We start from the raw sequence: 22928 nt of genomic DNA, 5'->3' as shown, positions 1-22928 counted from the left end.
TTGCTAAATTGCATTAGTATATTCCATATTGCTTTGGACGTAGATCGTTTAGAGCAAATGTTCCTAACTTTTTTTAATTCTGCGGACCGCCACTGAATCATTAAGGGAATCTGAGGATGGCTACTGAATCATTACTGGAATCAGATGAGCCCACTGAGTCAATCATGGAAGCTGGGGATACTGCCCTAAGCAATTTCTATGACTTAAACTTGAAGTCAATTCACAAAAATGCAGAAATAGGTAGACATCAAACATACACCAATAACAAATAACAAAATATTTTATTAAACTTACAAACATAGAAAAATAGAAATTTTAAATTGTAATGTGAAGGTTGGAGCTTTTATATATTTGTCTTTTAATTCCAAAGGATGTAGCCATATGCATAACTCTAGTATATAACTTTGTCTTCTTTGCTCCTTTTTGTTGGCACTTTAATTGAGGCCGCCCATCCTCCATACTATTTTGTATCTGCTATACTTGCACTGCTCCAACAAATCAGAGTAATGATACCAACATACTTTTTAGCCTCCAAGTTTTTTATTCCTTCCTATTAACAGAATGTTTCAAAAAGTTCAGTTTATGAGTTTGTTTCTTTCTTTTTATACACTTTACTAATCTGCTAATATTTTCAAATTTGCCATGAAGTTGTGGACTCCCAGAGTAGGGGTGTGGACACCTTAGCTCCACAGACCACGAATTAAGAACCACTGGGTTATAAAAGTGCAATGACTTCCATATATATGAATTTCTGATAATTATTCCCTAATATTTGTTTGATTACCAACTTCAAGTTGAGCACTTTATATGAGTACCACCAAAATGTTGCAGGGTGCTCCAAATAATAACACCTTGCTTTCTATAGGTTTGCAATAAAATAATTAGTACCACAATAAGTGCTTTCTTTACAGGATACATTTCTACCCCAGTGTATGTTTAGGTGCCTCATCTAGAGGATGACAAATGCTCACACTGTAAATGTTGCAGCACTCTTGAATCATTTATAGATGTGGCAACCACAAGGTTTCTGCCCACAAACCTGAAATCCTTCGCCCGATGAACCGGTTATATATATACCCCGTAATGTTGACCCATCTTTTATAGTGTGGCCATCACTGATTTGCCCTGCCCTCATCGCATCGTAGTCCCAGGCAAGGAATACAAACAATTGCTCTGACATGCACAGACAAACCTTCCAGCGCATCAGGGACATTGTCTTTTTGTTTTACTAAAACAAACTCTAAAGTTGTGAGTTTGTGTCAAAAAAACAAACAGAACGCTGAATGGGTCTAAAAAACATGGCATTCTCCTCTATCCTTAGGGAATTCATAGCACCTGCAACATTGCAAGTCAAGTTGGTATCAGTATTTCGTTACTAGGAATAGTTTAGACCTGGGCAGCTATGTACAGCATTTCCTATCCAGGATTTATCTAAGAAGGTATTTTGACTAGAATTAGCATTTCCAGTAGAATTTAAACTTTATTATCTTCTTTTTTAAACTTCGCCAGAATATTCATTATCTATTTTGACCGGTGCTTTTATGAACATTGGATAGCATTAGAATGTCACCTATTCCTCAAAAGTGTGCAGACTTCCAGACATTGATCTTGGAAATAAGATTTCCAGGCAGCATTCCAAGCTTCTTTCCAAACTATCGTGATCATAGCCCTTGGTTCATAATTGGTCTACATGTTTGAGGATTAGTTCAAGCAGACCATAATTTCACAGGAAAGACCCAACAAATGTATGCCCAAGTAGCCCTTAGAAATGTTCAAAATTAAAGGACTGAAATTTCTGAAATTGTGGCGTGGAGCCTAACAGAGCCCATAAGCATGCCTGGTTTAAGAAATATGAGATGTAGATGGAACTATTTATTGATTTAGTGCTAGCTTATTTGGTAGTAAAATATGATTCTAAATCTATCTCATATCTATTGCAGGGGCTGTTCTTCTATATGGGTGTGGGGGAGTTGAACACCTACTGTGAGCCCCCACACCGGAGACAGACTCATGACTTTATCCTAAATACATCCCTCGTACTGCCATTGGGCTACAGCACTCACCCTCCCGGCTTGATTGTGACGACCAGGAACAGCTGAGGTGGTGTTACCTGGACTGCGCATGTCATATTGGTCGGTGTTTTTCTGCGGTTTACAATTATGAGCAGCATTAGAGCAGTGCTTGGATTTGCTACGATGCCTGGAGCTTTATTTTCTGTGGGACCAGCATACACATATTACAGCCAGGCAGTGCGATGCAGGAGAATTTACCCTTGCGTGTACAGGTTTGCAGTTGCAAGCTGAAGCTATGGTGAATCCAGACGTCAAGGTAAGTTTATGTATATTTTTGATGGTATAATGGACGGTAAGTGCCTTATAAATAGAATGTGTCCCAATTCGTAAAGCAGAAGTGACTGGGGAACATTCTATGAATTAAAACATTTACTATCTGTTATAAGCATTTTTAACTTTTACACACCCCAACACTTTCATAACTACCAGTTGCCACTGATCAATTGAGCTTCAATGTGGAGTGCATTTGTGTGTTAAATGCTGCTGAAAAGTATGTCTTCCTTTTAGTCCTATTACAGTGAATATTGCTCAGTGCATCAATTGAACATAAACAGGATGTTGGCATAGCTGTATGCCTATGCCCAAAACATAAGTCATAATCCAACTTTTTGGAGAGACGGCACAGCACAAGGCCGCTAGAAGGGCGTATGGATGAATGCACACTTCATCCATTATTGGGTGTTACATGAGCCTTCCCTGGCACCTATTAAGGACAATGCATCCGTGGAATTTGTATCTTTCTGTGGGTGACCTTTCTCTGTATGATTTGTATTTTCCATACAGATCTCTGCCGAGAAAGACTATTATTGTGCCCCTTGCGTACTCTGAATCTAAACAACATGCGTGTTGGGTTAATAATTTGCAATATAAACCCTAGGACTGTATTGCAAGACTGCTCACAAGAAGTGGATTAAAAATGTCTCTTCTTTTGAGAGATGTGCAGTTCGTGGTATGTGCATAGTGATCTATATAAGATTGACATGTACCCCTCGCCAAAACAGTAGCCAGCTCATCTCCCGCTACTTTATGAATACAATTTCTATAGAAGCCCAGGTTAACACCATAACCTGGGATTCTATGGGGATTCACAAGGGCATATTATCAAGCCCATTATCGCCGTTTTAGAGGCAGCTTCCTGTCGATAAAAGCGGCGATAATGTATCGCCCTTTCTTGATATTATGGCCCCTTCTATCTAACACTTGCTTATGCACTTAGACAACATGTGCAAATCTGGACTCATCACTTTATTCCCTGTGACAATTTTCTCTTATCAGACGGAGATTGTGGGTGCCTAGATTTGTTTCAATTTTCAGTGTGCACTGTTCAGAAAGATTCATGCTTATACATAAAACGAATGTTGCTTTACAGCAAACTACTACTTTTGATGAAATTCCTTACCCTACTTCAGGTCTGTGTATGAATATCTTTGCCTCGTTCTCGGTGTCAGCCATCTGTATCCCAGACACGTGCACCGGGTGCTGAAGGTCTTCATTCAGGGGATTCGTGATGAACATCACATTTGTTTCACCTGAACAGACATTCTTAAATCCCACGAATAGAGAATCTAATAACAGACAAATGTGTTTTTGTTTATATGTTGTGCAGTACTTAAACAGCATGTTGTTTCAAAGTAGTTATGCCATCAGAACGGAAGATATTTATTTGAACTGTAACACATAAGTTGATCAATAGCATTTTCAGTATTGTTAAATAAGTGACAAAAGTACATTTCACTTTCACAATGATTTTTTTTGTTGTTGTTCAAACTGATCTTTCATTTTAAAATCAAGGTTTGATGGTTACTAGGGAGAACGGATACATGGAGGGCCCATATAATTAGAAATGTGGTAGCTCCAGAGGGTAGAAGGCGTTTATGTAATTCACTAGGATATCTCTCTCTCTCTCTCTCTCTCTCTCTCACTCTCACTCTCACTCTCTCTCACTCTCACTCTCTCTCTCTCTCTCTCTCTCTCTCTCTCTCTCTCTCTGTCTCTGTCTCTCTCTCTCTCTTCCCCCTCCCCCCCCAAAAAGGTTAAGGAAACATTATAGTTAGGTGTTGAAATAAGTCTAAAGCTAATGTTAAAAAAAACAAAAACATCCATTTAAATTTATCAGTTACCGTTTACTGAACAAACTATAACTTGCCCCCTACCATGCACTGCTTATGACCTCACATATTACATCACTCATGAATTGTTAATTGACATTACTTATGACATAACTGATGATATCTGAAATGACATCACTGATAACAGCACAGAGTTACTGAATGTACATGTGTTGGTCCATAGCATGGAAATAACGTAAGCCCTGTAGGCAAGTGTGGTTGTGCACGTTGAAGGTTATATGGTGCTCCATTTACAAATCATTACAGTTTGCTTTGCAGGTCTTACTCCATATTAGAGACCTTGGCTGAGGGCACCTGATCTTTTTTACAGAGGTATGTTTCAAGGTAGATTCTGGCGTAAAGACAAAGCGTATTGCTAAACATTGGTGATTACGGCCAAAGCTATTGTTGACCTTGTGTGATCTAGTGGATATCTGGCCATGTTCTCCGCTAAAGAGTTGTAATAAAGAGCTCTAGACAAATTCTGTAAAGTGAGGACAGTTTTAAGGTGTGGATGTTAATTTTCAGAAATTCTCTGATGATTCTAACACACTCAAACTTGTTGAATACAGTAGAATGCAGAGATGTCCAACATAGAGGTGGTTTATCTCACACTAGTGTTGCAAGCATCACTCTTAAGCTGCATGCCATTCTGTCCAACTCAGGATTGTGTAAGGTGTATTTTTCTAAACTACGGAGGGTTGTACATAGGACCAGGCAGAAGTCATTTTTCTGTGGCCTTTAAAATGTATACCTTTTAACCTCTTGACTACATTTGCGGGTCCTGCAAAGTCTTTTAGAGGGTAATCCCATTGTGGTGAATAGAAAATTTGCCACAGCTGTAGTGTGTTGATTTACTTCAAGTCCACAAATCCTTTAAGACAATGCCACAATGACTGCATGATGTCATCAGTGATGTTTTGATAAATTTGTTTTTGTAGGCTTTAGGACATTAACTAGTCATGCCGCAGATGGCTACACCTGCTGCATATGGTTGAAGGCTGAAGGTGCAGTGGGGGGGTTGGGGGGGAGTTGACCATAGGGGCAGACCCCTGGTCAGACCTTGCACCCAACTCTTGCTATGGGTGACCAGTAACCCACTGTGTATGGCATTCAGCCCAAAGCCCCTGTGAGCGACCAATACCCCTGCTTCATGAGGCCTTTGTTCTCATGGAACCGTGATGGCAAAAGAGAAAAAATCTCCCTCAGCCAATCAAAGGGTCCTAATGTTTCAATTTACTATACTGCCTAACTCCTGTGATACCAACAATTCAGATACATCTAACTTTTTAACCTCTTCATCTACAACCGATCATCTTGACGTGAGTTCCCTTTAGAGCCCACTTAGGTCGTCCTTATTTTAACCTAACTGCACGTTGTGGGCTGCTTTGCTTTGCACATGTTACACACAGCATGTTGTATTTGTGTCACAATATTATTTTAGAACTGCACAGCACAAGCTTCTATTATTCAGTTCTTTTTTCTGGGACTCAGAATGAATGTTTTGTATATGGTCGAGCAACATCCGGCCCTGTTTTTTCTGTGATTGGCTAGCAGCATAGCTTGGCATTTAGACACAACACAGAAGGAACATCTTCGGTTTTCAAATGAGGCACCTTTTATCATATACACCAAGACATGAGGAGAATTTTTGCAGAGTGAAAGTACCCGGGATGGGCGCACTAGCTTGTGCAGCCTGAGATGCAGACCACCTAACTACAAATGCCAGGTATGGGGGCTGGTTCCAATCCCAGAGATCTCTGAAATATCGCTGTCACCACATAGTGGGGATAGGCTAAGGCAGAGGTATCCTTCACCATGGTAGGGCTTCTTATTGTATACAGTTTATTCGTAATGCTGATCTCTCTGCTCAGTTACATATGTTTTCTAATTGCAGCACAGTTGTTTCGAAGTAGAGCACAATAGTTTGAAAAAATATTGTAAACCTTTCTTGTTTATTATTGACATGCATGAGTGAGAAAATGAGAGGTGGTAATCTGTCTCCACAGTTCCCCCTCGGGGCTAAAGAGTTGTGTTCTGGAATACTAATTTAGCTGTTACTCTGAGAATAAAAGGAAGGCAGGTAAGACACTCTGAGCTTGTCGGATTTAGACGCATAGGTACTATGTGGTACGGTTACTCAGTCCCGACATTCTGACGCCCTGTAATGGCATAGTTCTGATTCCAAACAGAATCCCTACAACAATATCCTTAAACATGAATTTCCCAACAACGGCTGGACAGATTTACACCAAAACGCAAATTTCACAATATCTGAGTAAAGTTCAAACTTTTTTGCCAAATTTGGTGTATTTCTGTTGTCGTTTTTTTCAGTATGAGAGAGCAGAATTCATATGGCCATTAACATGGGAAATCAACATTTTTGGCCCTTTCCCCATTCAACTTTTTCTTGTCTCTGCTTGATGGATTAGTACAAAACTTTCCAGGAAGGAGCAGAGGTGAAATCATTTTTTGGGGGGTTTTGTGCAAGTTAATGAAATGGCTCAGTTAGAAATCAGGTTATTGGTTGAGGGGGAGGAAGCCCCACTCAGCCAACAACAGCAATCCTTGTCTGGCTGCCACTAGAGTGTAAAGAGCAAGCCAGGTGTCGCGTTATGGCCATCAATGTTGCAAGAAGAGCCGATCAGCGTGGGGGATGGCCATTGCTGAAGCTTCGTGTTGGAGGTTGCTGCAAACTGTTGTTACTGTAGTGCAAAGTACAGGTCTTGTGTTGCAAGTTACTGGGGACAGTCAATGTTGATGCAAAGAGTATGTCTCACTGCACCTTTACGTTGCCGGTCATAGCAGGTGGCAAAGTCTTGGCACAAACTAGCCTGTTTGCGGTGTGAGTATCTCAAACTTAAGAATGTTCACCATTTTCCCTAGGAGGAGCCTACGTTGATGCCAGCCAAGGGTTCAGGACCTCTGGGGGCATCTCTTGGCGATAAGGGCCTTACTGCAGCAGAGGTCAGTAGAGTTCAGGCAGGTCCAGTTACAGGTCAAGGTAAGTCCAGTTGCAGCAGGTCAGCTGGGCAGCTGGGCAGCTGCAATGAGGTCTCTGAGGTTTGCTGTGCTCCTGAAGCTCACACAGGAGGTCAGCCAAAGTACCCTTTGAGTCACTCTTGTAAGCCTGGAATGACAACAAGCAGGTCCAGTCTTCCTTCTCAAACTGCCTTCATGCAGCAGGGCATACGTCTGGCAGCAGGGCAGTCCTTCTTCTGTAACTTTCACAGGTTCAGGAGTGTTATGATCAGTGGCTCGGCAGGTCCAATATTTATACCTGGTGTCAGCATTTGTGTGAGGGAACATCCTATCCTACCCCATGTCTTGTCCTGGAATGTTCTTCCCCTTTCAAGGCTCCAAAGACTCTGGGGGTGACAAAATGCAGTGCAGTCTTGGTGTCAGATTCCTTTGTGTGTGTAGGAGGCAAGGCCCCTTGAAGAGTAAGTAGGGCTGGGTACAGCCCCTCCCCAGTAATACTGCCAGGGCCCATCTTGTCCACACTCTGGCTCCCTTTTTGTCAGTGTCTGGAAGCACTATACAAACTGCAACAGCAGAGCCATTCACAGTCATGAGACCCAGAACACTGGCAGAATGCACAAATGATTGGGACAAGACAATGGCAACTTTCTAAAAGTGGAAGTTCAGAATTGTGACTTTAAAAACATTAAAGAGGATTTTAGACACAGTGAGTGCTGCAGGTCCACTAGTAGCATTTAATGTACAGCTCCTGGGTACAAATTGTACCATATACTAGGGACTTACAAGTAGATTTAATCTGCCAATTAGGTGTGTGTAGACAAATGTTACCATGTTACCGAGATCACCAACACTTAAGCACTTGTAGCAGTGGTAAAGTGTAGAGTCCTAAGGACAACAAAAACTAATTCAGCAAAACAGGAGGGGTGAAGGCAAAGCATGAGGGAATACCATGCCATGATGATCAGGTCTAACAGATGTCAAATGTATTATCAAAACAAAAAACATTCTTCCAATTGGAACACTGACCTAACTATAACTACAAAGTTGCAAGAGTTACTGTGTAATAGGCTGCCTTTTTGGCTCCACTCTTTACTTTTCTTCCCACCGATAGATTTTACAGTAAACTGGTAGTGCCAAACTTAAACTCCATTACCTTTTTGGAAGATTTTATGCAGATTCATGGACCTGTGTCAACGTTGTTAGCAAAATTAAAAAACAGCTTTTCAATGGAAACTGTGAGCAAGCCATAACTAGAGTCACTATCTCTGAGAGCACAATAGATATATGTGTCTGTTACACAGATTCAAGTTCAAACCCTGTGGTTCGCAAACTCTGAATAATGAAAGTTTACAAGCTGAGGCTGTATCTTTTCCTTGCTGCCTATTAAACTAGAGCATGAGGACAACATGATAGAGTGCTTTTCTCTAGGCGTGACTTGAAAGATTTCCTTTGCATAATCGTGACTTAAGGCAGCAGCAAGTCTATAACATAGCAGTGCTTCCGCTCCAGCAAACTCTAAATGAACCCCAAGATATCCACCTATTCCACACAACCTGGCCCAGGTAGATTCTGTCTGTCTGGGCTGGAATACCTGCTGTGTACTATAGAAGACCTTTAGGTCTGTACACAGTATCTGACACATCTTTAGGAATAATTGACTGACATATGCAGATAAACAGATACATCTTTGCCTTCTGAGCAGGCTGCCTATTTATCATCAGCTTTCATGAACAATAAATAGTACTACCATGGCAGTGTGTCATCAAAAGTACAATTATGTAAGGATTCCCCGTTCACATGCCCGGGCAGAACAATTGAGAATGTTTCCTTCCCTATTGCTGGGTGATGAGATAGCACCATATACTCCAGTGGAGCCCTGGCAGAAATGATGTGCCCTGTCCTGCAGATAGGAAAAAGCGTGGTACCCGTATAGGCATGGATTATTTGGTCCCCTCAGGTTCCAAGCTGGTAGACAAAATATGCAGAAAGACACAGAAACACATGATGCATGCACACACGCACAGACACAAATAAATGATTGTTCCATGTAAACACAGAAAAAGGAAGCTAAAAGCCAAGAGAGCCAGATATGTGTTACCCTTCCAGGTGCTAGACATTCTTTTTAACTTTATTTCAAGGAAAGGGAAATGCGCAAATAAAAGCTGACAAATGTATCTAACTCACACTTCATAACCGTAGCTTATTATACAGCTGTTAGATACATGGAACTGTTACACCTTCTTCTCTTCCTCCCTCTCTTTATTTAGACATGGCTTTTCTTAACAATCCATTTTAAGGTCATGGATACTACACAGCGTAAGTTCTGTCTTTTGCGTGGCATATTACCCCCTATTGCCCAAGTGCTTCTCCCCACCCCTTGTTACACTCGTCAGCGTGCTTCTTGTACCCTCTGTGATGCTTTCCCCTACCTGTGCTCTCCTCTCTCCCCATTGCTGCTTCCCCCACCCGCATCCTCCTTTTTGCTTCCTCCAACCCCCATTTTGCTTAACTGCCCCTCCTGCCCTCCCATATGTTCCGTTTACTTCCCCTATCCTCCCCAGTGCTGCTTCTGACCCCCGTTGCTCCCATTCCACCACCGGGGCCACTTTAAAAAAAGAAGGTTTTACGTATTACAATATTTTATTTAATCACTGATCCATCTTGGATCAGTACCTAGTAGGGATAACACCTATATCATTCTGTAGGCACATACATGCATGGTGTGCACACCTACAAAATTATGCAAACAGCAGCATCAAAGGCTTTTCTAAGAAAAAACTTTAGCCATGCTGCACAGCATTGGGGAATCAGTGCACCATGGCTAAAATCATTGGTAAAGCCAATAGGTTACAATGGCGAGATCTATTGACTTTGCCAATGCTTGTATGTTTCAAGAATTTGGTATTACTTGCGAGGATATGCATAACGTTTACATGCAGCAACTGTTACTTCCTTTAAGGGATAAATGGTTAAGCGGTCAGTGCCAATTTTTTCTCAGAGCACAGATTCCTATAACAGAAGAGGTAGTCCAAAGTCAAAGAGATATGTCCTAAGAAATGTGGTACCTAACTTTAGGCAGGTCTGCGAACAATATTACAATTCGATCTATCTGAAATGTGCCATATACCAATAAATGATGCCACATACTAATGTATAAGTGCGGAGAGTATATAAAATGTGCCATATACCAATAAATTATGGTATGTATGTATGTATTATTGTTATTACTATTATCATAAACTTCTCACAATAATAGAAATAAGAATTGTGATGCAATAATGATTAGTATATAAATATATATTTTACTTAGGAAAGATTAGTAAGAGCCATCAGAGTGGCAGTGACAAAAGGAAGGCTAGAACAGTCCACACCTACCTTCTACAGTCATCAAGCCAGTGATAGCATTGTAAGACATCAGGCCTGCCATAGGCTTTCCAGGGGCCCCATTGTGTCCGGAAGCAAAGGTTGGCCAGCAGATACCACTTCTACCGCCTATGGTGTGAGAAGAGAAACACATTTTAAGACAATGTTTACTGATTTAACCCCATGAAATCAGTTATTTAAACCCATTATCAAATCCCACTGACAAAGTATCTCACCCTTTGGCGGTCTTGTGCTGCGGTGTTCACTGCTAAGGTCTAAATTCGCATCACTTTTGGTGAGGACATCGGAGCAGTTGAAGTTCGGACTACTTCCCACAAGCAGTGAGTTCTGAAAATAAAAATATCTGCTAGTTAAATGTCCAATATATGCCCGCCACTATAGAATTGCAAAATGAACTAATCGCACAAATACATCAAAGATCCATTTAGACTTCACCCTATTTATATATAAAATGTGACATCTAAGTGCACCACAACTCAGCTGCAACTCGGCTATTTTTGCCAAGAAATCCAGTCCTTCCTTAAAACGCTTTTATATTTTACAATCTCCTTTTAACACTAATTATGTCGAAATAATCAAATGACATAAAACCAGCTGCAGTACTCGTGATTGCCCATGGTTTCCAAAATACCGAGGAGCATAATGATAAGACTAGTGTACGCTCAGTAAGTAAACACTTTTACAAGGAACTGACGCATGTGCATAGATGCGTCAGTTTCCTTGCATCACCTTCAAATGTCCTTGCGCCACCATGGATGCACTGTATTTATAATACAGTGCACCATGGCGCAAGGAATTACAGATGCGTTAGAAATTGACGCATCTGTTGGAGGAAAGGTGACGCATTGTTGGAGTTTGTCACAAAAGTGACGCAACTCCAGCAATGCGCCAGAAAACATAGGTAGGTCCCATGTAAAATGCCCTGCGTCAATCATTACGCCTAGTCTGAGCAGATGTAGGGATTTTGTAATGCAGTGAAGGCGTAGAGTGACGCAGTGAAATCTTGTCAATTTCACGGCGCCAGTTCTACATGACTTTTTGCATGGGAACGCCTACCTTACATACATTATACCTGGCGCAGGTATAATGTGACGTAGTGCTTTACAACGTGACACATCTCCCTAGATGCGTCATGATATTAATGGGGCACAACTTTTACGCCTCCGCTGTGTCACAAAAGTGATGGAACGGCGCGCACAAAAGTGACGCAAGCGGCTTGTAAATCTGCCCCTTTGAAGTTTCCTATTCAATAAGTACACACGAAGCAGGCACTCCGGAAATCAAATTACGTTTCACATCTTTGTTAACAGGATTAATCTCAAAGAGAGGGTTATCCATTCAAGCATTTATTATTCTGAGGAGGGTTGGCTAGGTGGTGCTGCTGTTGGTTGGAGTTGGGTCGGTGTCTTGGTCGCCGAAGTTGCCGTAGAGTGTCCTGATCTTGTGGTGGAAGAAGGAGCTGAGTTTGTTGCAGAGGTCCTGGGAGGGAGGGACGTCGGAGGCTTAGCTGTGGGTCTGTTGAATCTTGTATGATGTTGAAGAGTTCCTTGGAGTTGTGGGAGTTGGACAGGATTCTGTCCTGAATGAAGTTTCTCTTCGTAGATCTGATGAGTTGGTGGTGTGTCGTCGTGGTGGCCCTGTAGGCGGTGCGTGCTTCCGGAGTTTTGTTTGAGATTGAGGTTGTTAGTCAGAGGGAGCTTTTATGGATGATGGCGAGGCTTCCTCCAGGGTGGTTGGGGCGGTCTTTCCTCAGGATCATGTACCCGTCAGAGATGGTGGTTGCGATGTCGGGAGCAGAGCTTGCATTGGTCCAGGTTTCTGTGAGGAAGGTGAGGTCGGGCATGAGAGTGTTGAGGAGGTCCCAGACTTCTACTGCATGTCTGTGAAGGGAGCGTGCATTGAGAAGGATGCAGCTCAGGTGTTAGGGTGCTTTGGCGTCCGGTGAGTAGACGGTAGCTGTCTGGGTGGTTGAAGGTGCGGTGGCAGTGATGGCAGGAGAACGCGTCTTGGGAGTTGCTCGGCATCGAGAGCTGGCAGTTGTTGGTGCATCCAGGGTTGAGTGCATGGAGAGCGCTAGAGTCGTAGCAGCGGGTGGTCAGAGGACCATGGTCCCTGGCGATGGTCGCAGTGGGGTCGATGAAGTGAGAGTGAAGTAGCAAATCTGGTTCGAGGAGGAGGAGGGTGCATTGTCAGAGGTACACTTCTCCTGAGCGGACCTACCTCACTGCCAATGCCGACGAGAATGAACTCTGGAAGATCAGTACTGATCATTGATGTTTTCCTGAGGATTCTGGAGACTGAATTGTATATTCATCTCTCATTTGCTGTTCCTTTTCAACCAAGATTGAGTGGCTTGCAAAATTTAATATTGAATCACACTGTTTATCCTCACCTGAATCCAGAAGAGTCGTCTGAGGAGTTTGCTGAATGAAAAGCTGATTTGCTGCAGTTGCTCAGACATGACTTAGGGTCTGAATTTATGAGATGTTGAATTAACTTTGTTAATACTTCCTATAAAACTGAAGAAAACACTTAGGTCCGAGTGAAAGAAGAAGAATCTTAGGGATTCAGTGCTTTAGAAAAACATGGAATAGTGTTAGGGAAGTCTCACAATGAACTGTAAATACATGTATATGAACTGAGCTTCATAACAAATACTGTTTTGCTTTTGCACAAGTGGAGGACCACAGTGAAGACTGTCGCTGCTATTTCTCTGCTGAACTTGGTCTGAGTCTAAAGTAGTATGGAAACCAATCGTTCTAATCATAGACGTAGATGCATCCTGTGCACTTCCATAACATTATTAGTGATTGGATTATTAGTGTTAGTTGTAGTATTGTGTCTATAACTTCACCTTACCTTTAGGCCCAGGGAACAGATAGTAATGTTAGAAGACCAAAACATACATAATGATCTTTCTAGGGGAGATATTTCTTTAAACACTGATGCTAGGTTGCTTTATCAGTATGTAGATACCATGGAAGCTAGGGGTTGTTATGTCTGCTTGCAGTTACCCGCTTCAGCAGCTGAGGGCATCACTTACCACCACTTACCTTTAAAATATGGTATTAGTTGAAATCTGCTTCTTAGTATATTTTACAACGAAAATCATTTTGAGTACTACTTTTCGAATGTTGTTCCAGTGCTTTCAGACGTGCTCTCATTTAAGCATCTGACTAAGCATACAGACGCTAAGACAGCTGAATTTGTTATCAGATACTGCACTTCACCTCAGGTCATAGATATCGCTTATGCACACTGACACAATCTAACGTGTGCACTCATAGGGATTGAAAATAAATTCATTGACCATATAGGTTTAGGGCAGGGGTGGATACTGCTGACATTTTTTTCGTACCCAGGAGTGGACACAAGAGGAAAAGGATCAGAAAACATCCGGACAGACAGGGGCTTTTTCTCTAGATTGGCAACATAAAGGGAGATTGTGTATATACCACAAACAGACAGACCTAGTTCTATATTTGTAGGGAATAGTGTATGCGATCATACCTTTGAAGTCCGTGGATCATGGAAGTTGAATGTGGATGGGAGAGACCCAGTGATTCCTGGAATGTATTAAATGTGGAAGATTATTTACTTCAAGTTACCCAGTAGATTGTATGGAACCTGTTATCTATGAGTGGTATTTTCAAAGATTTGTCATGTGAATGATTTTGATCATCGAGTTTGGGGGGAGACCTCAAGACATGAGTGTGGCCTGAGTGCTGGAGAAATTGTGGGGGATATTTTTGGAACAATCATTCCGAGTGTTGAAGTGATACTGAATGATATCTAGATTAGAAAGCTTTCTACTGTAGTTGCTAAATTGACTAACACAGCTGGATTGCTATACTAGTCAATGCGGAAATGGTTGCTACCAGGTGAATGGTTTTTCAGAATTGTCGTGCTTTAGATGTGTTGCTCACCAAAGAGGTCGGGGTCTGCCGGATGTTGTGGTCCAACAGTGCTGTACTTATATCCCTGATAAGAGTGGAGACCTACAAAAATATATAACGAACATCGCGGACCTTCACCATAACCTACATGGGTTGGCAACTGAAAGGGTTTGGGATTCAGTTGGAAATGGATTTAGTGCCATTAACATGTGGTTTGCAAATTTGGGGAGTGGCCTAGTTGGGTCTATTCTAGAACCACTGTTCATAATTGGCCTTTGTGTGCTTAAGTTTTTCCTTTTAGTGAAGGGATACCAAAAATATTGAGAAAGGAAATAGAGAGCCAGAGAAGGGGTGAAATGCATTTAGAGAGTGCCAGATATGAGTATTACGATGATCTGAAGAAATTGGAGAATTTTATGAGAAAATGACATGCAACCACAGCATTTTAGATTAGCCCATCAATGAGCACATCTGATAGAATGTAGAGATTGTTGATGGTTTGATACACCATCAGAGGGGGATTAGAGAAGCACTTTATGTTTGTTTCAGCTTTCTTTTGATAGAGGAGTGCATTATAGCCATGAGTAGTTTGCACTCGCGTACACGTTGTGTGACTAATTTTGTAACTAAGAGGGTTCATATTCAAGATGTTGTAGACTCTTTCATCTTATAATATTTGTTGTGTGTATTAGAGACATATCTGACAACTTCGGACTTCACATTAACCCCAAAGAATGGTTTAACATTGAAAGTGCTGTGAACTAGTTATAATAACATTGGCATAACAATGTAGTAAAACTTGGGTATTCATGATATTGTGTATAGTAAAATAACATGTTTTATGGGTCACATAGAAGCTGCTTTGAAATCTGTGTAATACTTTTTTAGCCAGAGCAGTAGACCTGAATTGTATTCCCGCTTCTTTTTCTTGACTAGCATTTAAAGTTATTTTGCTTGCACTGTTAAAGGATGAATGTATTTATGTTCCCACTGCAGGTGGGCAAGACATCATTAGTTTAGAGAAGGGCCCATTGTTCAGTTGATGGTTAGGACTGGGAAGGAACACAATTGTGAAGACAGAACAAAGTCTTTTGAGAGACAGAGATGGCACTAAGGATAGGAGGGGAGTTTACCATGTGAAGCAGAAGGTGGAGAAAGGAGCCAATGAGTTTTCTGGGATAATGGAAAAATACTTTACAGTTGCGCGATGTTAGTGCTGGATGACTGGTTTATACTTTTGAGGTTAGGGACTGCTGACACTCTTCTTGAAGATCTTTCGAGGTACATACCTCTCCCACCGCTTGTGGCAATAGGTTACAAGACCCATTGTCAGAGTTTCTCTAAGAAGGGCTCTGACGACTGACACCTTTTGTGCTTCCCTTGAACCGTATTAGTATGTTTCTCCTCTCTTTAGTGGAGGGATAGTTTAGGTACGTAGGGCATAATTTTTCCAAGGACTTCAATGCAATCTAATTTACATTTTTGCCTTCTAATAACCAGCGTGGCATAATTTAACTTGTAGTATTTTGTTATATAGGCTTTTTTTGGCTTCATCCTATGTTTTCTGCATTTCCAAACTATTATTCTAAGACTGATATATCTGAGCCTGTTTCAAAATCTACAACAACTTGATTAACGACTCCCTAGTAGAGGACTTGAGTTACTGAGGCATTTCTATTTCTGCGTGGGTGAATAGAGGAGTTCCTTACCTCTCACGCCACTTGACAAGAACTATTGACCTAGAATTGAGGAGACAAGTTTCCGCCCTAGCAATATTGACATCAAGTGAGTCAGTGAATGGTTTAACTTCAAGCTGTTCGAGTATGCTTTGACATAGGACAGTGGCAACTGGTAACAGTCCGTGTATTAGTCAACAGAGGCCAGAGAAATGAGTATGTAGGCTTGAGAAGTGGGAAGTGACATATAAAAGTAGTTAGTGTATGTTCCCAAGGAGGGCAGTAACACATTATAGTAGTCAGTGAATATTTTACATAGAGCAGTGATATCTACTAATAGCTGGTGATTGCTTTCGCAGGGAGTTAAGGCACCAGCTAACCCTTAGTGAATGCTTTGACAGAGGACAGAGACACCTTGTAATAGTGAATGATTTGGCAGAGGGATGAGACATCTTGTAATAGTAAGTGCTTTGTCAGAAGACTGTCATTTGTAGTAATAGTAAATGCCTTGGCAGGAGACAGAGACAACTTGTAATCGTAAGTGCTTTGACAGAAGTCTGTCATTTGTAGTAATATTAAATGCCTTGGCAGAAGACAGAGACAACTTGTAATCGTAAGTGCTTTGACAGAAGTCTGTCATTTGTAGTAATAGTAAATGCCCTGGCAGAGGGCAGGGACAACTTGTAATAGTGAAGGCTTTGACATAGGGCAGGGACAACTTGTAATAGTAAATGCTTTGACGGAGGGCAGAGACACCTTGTAATAGTACATGCTTTGATAGAGAGCAGACACACTTTGTATTAGTAAATGCTTTGAAAGAGGGCAGGGACACTTTGTAATAGTGAAGGCTTTGGCAGAATAAAGGACGCTTCGTGATGGTAAATGCTTTGACAGAGGGCAGAGACACCTTGTAATAGTAAATAAATACTTTGACAGAGGGCTGTGACTCTTAGTAATAGTGAATGCTTTGGCAGAGGGCAGGGACACCTTGTAATAGTAAATACATACTTTGACAGAGGGCTGTGACTCTTAGTAATAGTGAATGCTTTGGCAGAGGGCAGGGACACTTACATTAGTGAATCCTTTGATGAGGTCAGGGACACCTTGTAATAGTAAATGTTGTGACAGAGGGCAGGTACAGCTTGTAATAGTGAATAATTTGACAGAGGACAGGGACACCTTGTAATAGTGAATGCTTTGACAGAGAGTTGTGATTTCTAGTAATAGTGAATGCTTTGAGAGACTGCAGGACACCTTGTAATAGTGAATGCTTTCAAAGAGGGCTGCGATTCCTAGAACTAGTGAATGATTTAACAGAGGGCGTGGGCACCTTGTAATAGTGAATGCTATGTCAGAGGGCTGTGATTCCTAGTAAAAGTGAATGTTTTGACAGAGGGCAGGGACATCTTCTAATAGTGAAAGCTGTGGCAGAGGTCAGGGGCATCTTGTAATAGTGAATGCTTTGAGAGGGGGAAGGGGGACCTTGTAATAGTGAATGCTTTCAGAGGGGGCAGGGTCACCATGTTATAGTGAATGCTTTGATAGAGAGCAGGGACAATTTTAATAGTAAATGCTTTGACAGAGGGCTGTGACTCTTAGTAATAGTGAATGCTTTGATGAGGTCAGGGACACCTTTGTAATATTGAATGGTGTAACAGAGGGCGGGTACAGCTTGTAATAGTGAATGCTTTGACAGAGGACAGGGACACCATGTAATAGTGAATGCTTTGACAGAGGATCATTATTTCAAGTAATAGTGAATGCTTTGAGAGGCGGCAGGACACCTTGTAATAGTGAAGGCTTTGAAAGAGGGCTGTAATTCCTAGTACTAGTAAATGCTTTGACAGAGGGCAGTGGCACCTTGTAATAGTGAATACTATGACAGAGGGCATGGGCACCTTGTAGTAGTGAATGCTTTACCTGAGGCCTGTGGCACCTTGTAATAGTGAATGCTTTGATAGAGGGCTTTGATTCCTAGCAATAGTGAATGATGCTCTGATAAAGTATTGTGGTTACAAGCAATAGTGAATGCTTTGACAGAGGACTGTGATTCCTAGTAATAGTGAATGCTTTGATAGAGGACAGGGACACCTTGTAATACTGAATGCCCTGACAGAGGGCAGGGACACCTTGTAATAGGGAATGCTTTGACAGAGGGCAGGGGAACCTTGTAATGTTAATGCCTTGACATAGGGCTGTGATTCCTAGTAATAGTGAATGCTTTGACAGAGGGCAGGGACACCTTGTAATAGTAAATGCTTTGACAGAGGGCAGGGACACCTTGTAATAGTAAATGCTTTGACAGAGGGCAGGGGCACCTTGCAATAGTGAATGATGTGACAGAGGTCAGGGACACCCTCTAATAGTGAATGCCTTGACATAGGGCTGTGATTCCTAGCAATAGCGAATGCATTGACAGAGGTCAGGGACACCATGTAATAGTGAATGCTTTGGCAGAGGGCAGGGAAAACCTGTAATAGTGAAGGCTTTGACATAGGGCAGGGACACCTTGTGATAGTACATGCTTTGATGGAGGGCAGAGAAACCTTGTGTTAGTAAATGCTTTGAAAGAGGGCTGTGACTCTTAGTAATAGTGAATGCTTTGGCAGAGGGCAGGGAGACTTATAATAGTGAATGCTTTGATGAGGTCAGTGACACCTTGTAATAGTGAATGTTGAGACAGAGGGCAGATACAGCTTGTAATAGTGAATGCTTTGACAAAGGACAGGGACAACGTGTAATAATGAATGCTTTGACAGAGGGTTGTGATTCCTAGTACTAGTGAATGCTGTGATAGAGGGCAGGGGCACCTTGTAATTGTGAATGCTATGATAGAGGGCTGTGATTCCTAGTAAATGTGAATGCTTTGACAGAGGGCAGGGACACCTTGTAATAGTGAATGCTTTGACAGAGGGCTTTGATTCCTAGCAATTTGACAGAGCGCAGGGACACCATGTAACAGTGAATGTTTTGGTAGAGAGCAGGGGCACCTTGTAAAAGTGAATGTTTTTGACAGAGGGCAGGGACACCTTGCAATGGTAAATGTTTTGACAGAGGGCTGTGATTCCAAGTAACAGTGAATGCTTTGGCAGAGAGCAGTGAATCCCAAACATAGTGAATGCTTTGACAGAGGGCTGTGATTCGTAGTAATAGTGAATGCTTTGAGAGAGGACTGGGACTACTTGTAACAGTTAGTGAAATGATATGATATGATTGATGTGATCGATTGTGATGTGATATGATAGGAAATATTGATTAAGTACGTTATCATTCAAGACGGAACATCCTGGTGCTGGCTTAGCAGCAACCAAAGTAAAGCTTCTGCTAACACAGAAGACTATAGTATAGTATTATAATTCAAAGGAAGAAAAGTAAAACCTTGAAGTCAGTCAGTCAGAGGCCTTCGGGAATAATCGGATAGAGAGAAAAGCCAGTTTTGAGAAGTTTGCGTGTTGTAAATGAGTGGGACAAGAAGCTGATTCCCGATTTGGCAGAGGGCAGTGAGACTCAGTAATTATTAGAGAGTGCCTCAGGCTTTTTTTCAAAGTTTTCTACCAACTCCTAAACTATATCAAGGACTGCTAAAGTGCAATGACATATTTGGCAAATGTTTTAACTATTGTGCCACATTCTTCACTAATCACTTTTTACCACTGCTTCCTTGGCCAGGAATCATTTAGTTGATTCTATAGCGCTGCCTGGTAGAAACCTATTCGCTCACTCCTCACTGCTTACACCCACTCCCTCACTCACACTCTCTCTCATTCACACTCACCTTCTTTACCTGTCATGTCTAACCTAGAACTCTTCCATGAACATCCAGAGTAAGGGACACCAAAAGCAGGGCAGCCTTACTGGGCTATTCTTCTCTCACCTCTTAAGAGTGTGGTTGGTGAATGATTTCATCCACCTGCCGACATAAACCATGGCTCTTCTACTGGTGGTGCAAATAGGTAAACCAAACTTTCCCTATTGTGATTATAGTTTATGGTTAGATTAATTGGGAACTGTACAGAAACCACACCTTTTTTCATGTGAACCACCAAAGCCACAAAAAGATCACTGTTTGGAAGCACTGCTACAGATTTCGATACGTTTTCAAACTAACTGAAACGTAAAAGTCCTTTTCTCCATATACAAACCTACACAACCACTAATTTCTCTAACACAAAGTCAATGTTCTGACAGTTTGGAAGAAAGATAATACATTGAAGTAACACTCTTAATTGTGGATTTGTTATATTTTTGTATACTCCATAAATAGAGAAATCTGGTTTTGTGACACACTAAAAAGTAATTTAGTAGTTGCGACATTTTAATCATTCATAATCAATTGACTAGTGTGAAAAATGGTATAAAAAAGGGCTGTGGCCTTATGACATTTTCTTGCACATGTAAGATGTCAAGTTTTCAATAACAGGGGGTTCAAAAAGTGCACATATGTCCCAATTCCTTGTGTGGGAAAGTAGCAGACGCATGCACACACAGAGAGGATGAACATTCCCGGCTGCGTTCATGTGTCGGGTGTAGGTGTGGTGGGTTTCGCAGACCTGCCAACCTGTATACATTTTACCGTATGAGGAGGGGGTGGGACCTTGTAAGGAGTGGAGACGTGTGCCGAGACCTAACTAAGAGGCATTCTGCCCCTGACCAAGCCCACCACCCTTCCTCCCCCCCCCCAAAAAACAAAGGGTCACTGAGGCTGTTACTGATGTGCAGGGGTGTTTAACACACCCCTTAATTGACAGTGACTGTTCAAAGCCTCAACAGGCGAGCTGGAAATCCACTCTCTGCAGTGGGTTACAGCTCGTCTTGCCTGCCACCATGTGTCTTTGCCTCCTCAGCCGGTGACTATGTGAAGGAAGTCAAAATCGTGTGACACACAGAGGTATCATGTGAGTTAGCAAGTCTGGAGTTGAACTGTGATATCTTGTTTCACTTTCTTGCTATGATCAGTAAACCTTTTTGTCGAGCCCCTGGGTGTATGAACAAGTCGAGCTTCCATTCTCTGGTAGTGACAGGATGTGCATACTGCCCCTTTAATGTTTTGTAGGCTGCATCCAGAAGGAGAATCCCATGCACTATAGCACTAAAGAAGTGTATACTAGGTAGATGACCATTTCAGGAGTGGTTAGTTTAGAGTCAGAAAGTTGAGGGTGGAGTTGTGGTGTCCTTGAGGGGTGTTTATGGACTGGAAATTGTTTCTCATCATTATGTGTTCTGACACACAATGACAAATGTTCTTTACCTCACATGTTTCCTTTCCTTAGCATGACCATGGAAGGAATGCTTGCTCGTGTATGCCAAACCCCAAACCATTACTTTTAACTGATGTTTTAAGTTTTCTCAATTTATGGGTAACTGCTGGATTTGCTATGTTGGGGCTTATTGCTGTCAGGAATGTCATACAGAAGCTTATAAATACTAAGGAGAAAGTAATTCCACTCAATATGTATGTAAAGCAAAACCATCTACAAGAGCAAGGAAGGACTACCTATATGCCCAGGCAGAAACTTGCAACAGTGCACAAGATTTGCATCTATTTTAAGCCACTTCAAGTTGATCTCAGTTTGTTCCCCTACCCATAGCTTTAATACAGTACAATCATTTGTCATTACTTGACAGTCTCTGATGGCATCTATTTGTTTTCATATTACTTTGAGTGACAACATCATATTAAGCTTTGATGCATGAAATCCAATGATTGTTTAAACCTCCCACCCTGAGGCATTTATATCTTTAACACAAATCTCATCACAAAGTACATTAATGATAGAGGCCAGAACACCAACGTATCTTTGAAGGTCTGTTTGGTGAAGTTAATGAGGTTGAAGACCTCAATGGCCCTTAGAAATATTCAAAATCAGAGGATTTCAGCAAAACAATCAATCAATCAATCATTTGTAAAGCGCACTACATACCCGCAAGGGTCTCAAGGCGCTAGGGGGGGGGGGCACTACTGATCAAACTGCCCGGTCTTGAGTATCCTCCTGAAGGTCAGCAGGTCTTGGGTCTGTCATAGACTCAGTGGGAGGGTGTTCCATGTCTTGGCGGCGAGGTGGGAGAAGAATCTCCCACCGGTGGTTGTTCTTCGGACGCGCGGGACGGTGGTGAGTGAGAGGTCGGCAGAGCGCAGCTGGCGGTTGGGGATGTAGAAGGAGAGCTGTCTGTTGAGGTAGGCCGGGCTGGTCTTGTGGAGTGCCTTGTGTGCATGGGTGAGGGGCTTGGAGGATATCCTCTTGTTGATGGGGAGCCAGTGCAGGTTCCTCAGGTGGGGGGAGATGTGGCCGTGGCATGGTACGTCAAGGATCAGTCGTGCCAAGGTGTTTTGGATGCGTTGTAGTCGTTTGATGAGCTTGGTCGGGGCTCCCACGTAGAGGGCATTTCCGTAGTCAAGTCTGCTGCTGACGAGGGCCTGGGTGACTGTCTTTCTTGTATCTGTCGGGATCCATCTGCAGATCTTGCGGAGCATGTGGAGGGTGTTGAAGCAGGAGGAGGAGACAGCGTTGACTTGCTTGGTCATTGAGAGCGCTGAGTCGAGGATGATTCCCACATTGCATGCGTGGTGAGTGGGTGTCGGGGCTGCCCCCAGTGCCGTCGGCCACCAGGAGTCATCCCAGGCTGAAGGGTTGGAGCCGAGGATGATGACCTCCATCTTGTCCGAGTTCAGCTTCAGACGGCTGGCCTTCATCCAGTCGGCGACGGCCTTCATTCCTTCGTGGAGGTTGGCTTTGGTGGTGATGGGGTCCTTGGTGAGGGAGAGGATCAGCTGAGTGTCGTCGGCGTAGGAGATTATGTTGAGGTCGTGCT

The 22928-nt window shown here is 42.3% G+C and overlaps 1 protein-coding gene across 1 annotated transcript in view; it reads right to left on the bottom strand.

Moving 5' to 3' along the window:
• The window catches only part of LOC147724585 (fibrocystin-L-like), a 505554-nt gene that overhangs the window by 83275 nt on the left and 399351 nt on the right, over window positions 1-22928 (bottom strand). Inside the window, exons 68-70 of the mRNA XM_086918064.1 lie at window positions 10762-10873; window positions 10538-10654; window positions 3472-3637 (exon numbers count right to left, since the gene is read on the bottom strand). Coding sequence (XP_086774190.1) covers window positions 3472-3637; window positions 10538-10654; window positions 10762-10873 — 395 coding nt within the window. The remainder of the gene's footprint in view (window positions 1-3471; window positions 3638-10537; window positions 10655-10761; window positions 10874-22928) is intronic.

Source organism: Lissotriton vulgaris, chromosome 4_1, assembly GCF_964263255.1.
Source record: "Lissotriton vulgaris chromosome 4_1, aLisVul1.2, whole genome shotgun sequence".
In the NCBI taxonomy this organism is placed as follows: Eukaryota; Metazoa; Chordata; class Amphibia; order Caudata; family Salamandridae; genus Lissotriton; species Lissotriton vulgaris.
The sequence above is the reverse complement of the archived record's forward strand: the minus strand, read 5'-3'. Positions and strand labels throughout refer to the sequence as shown.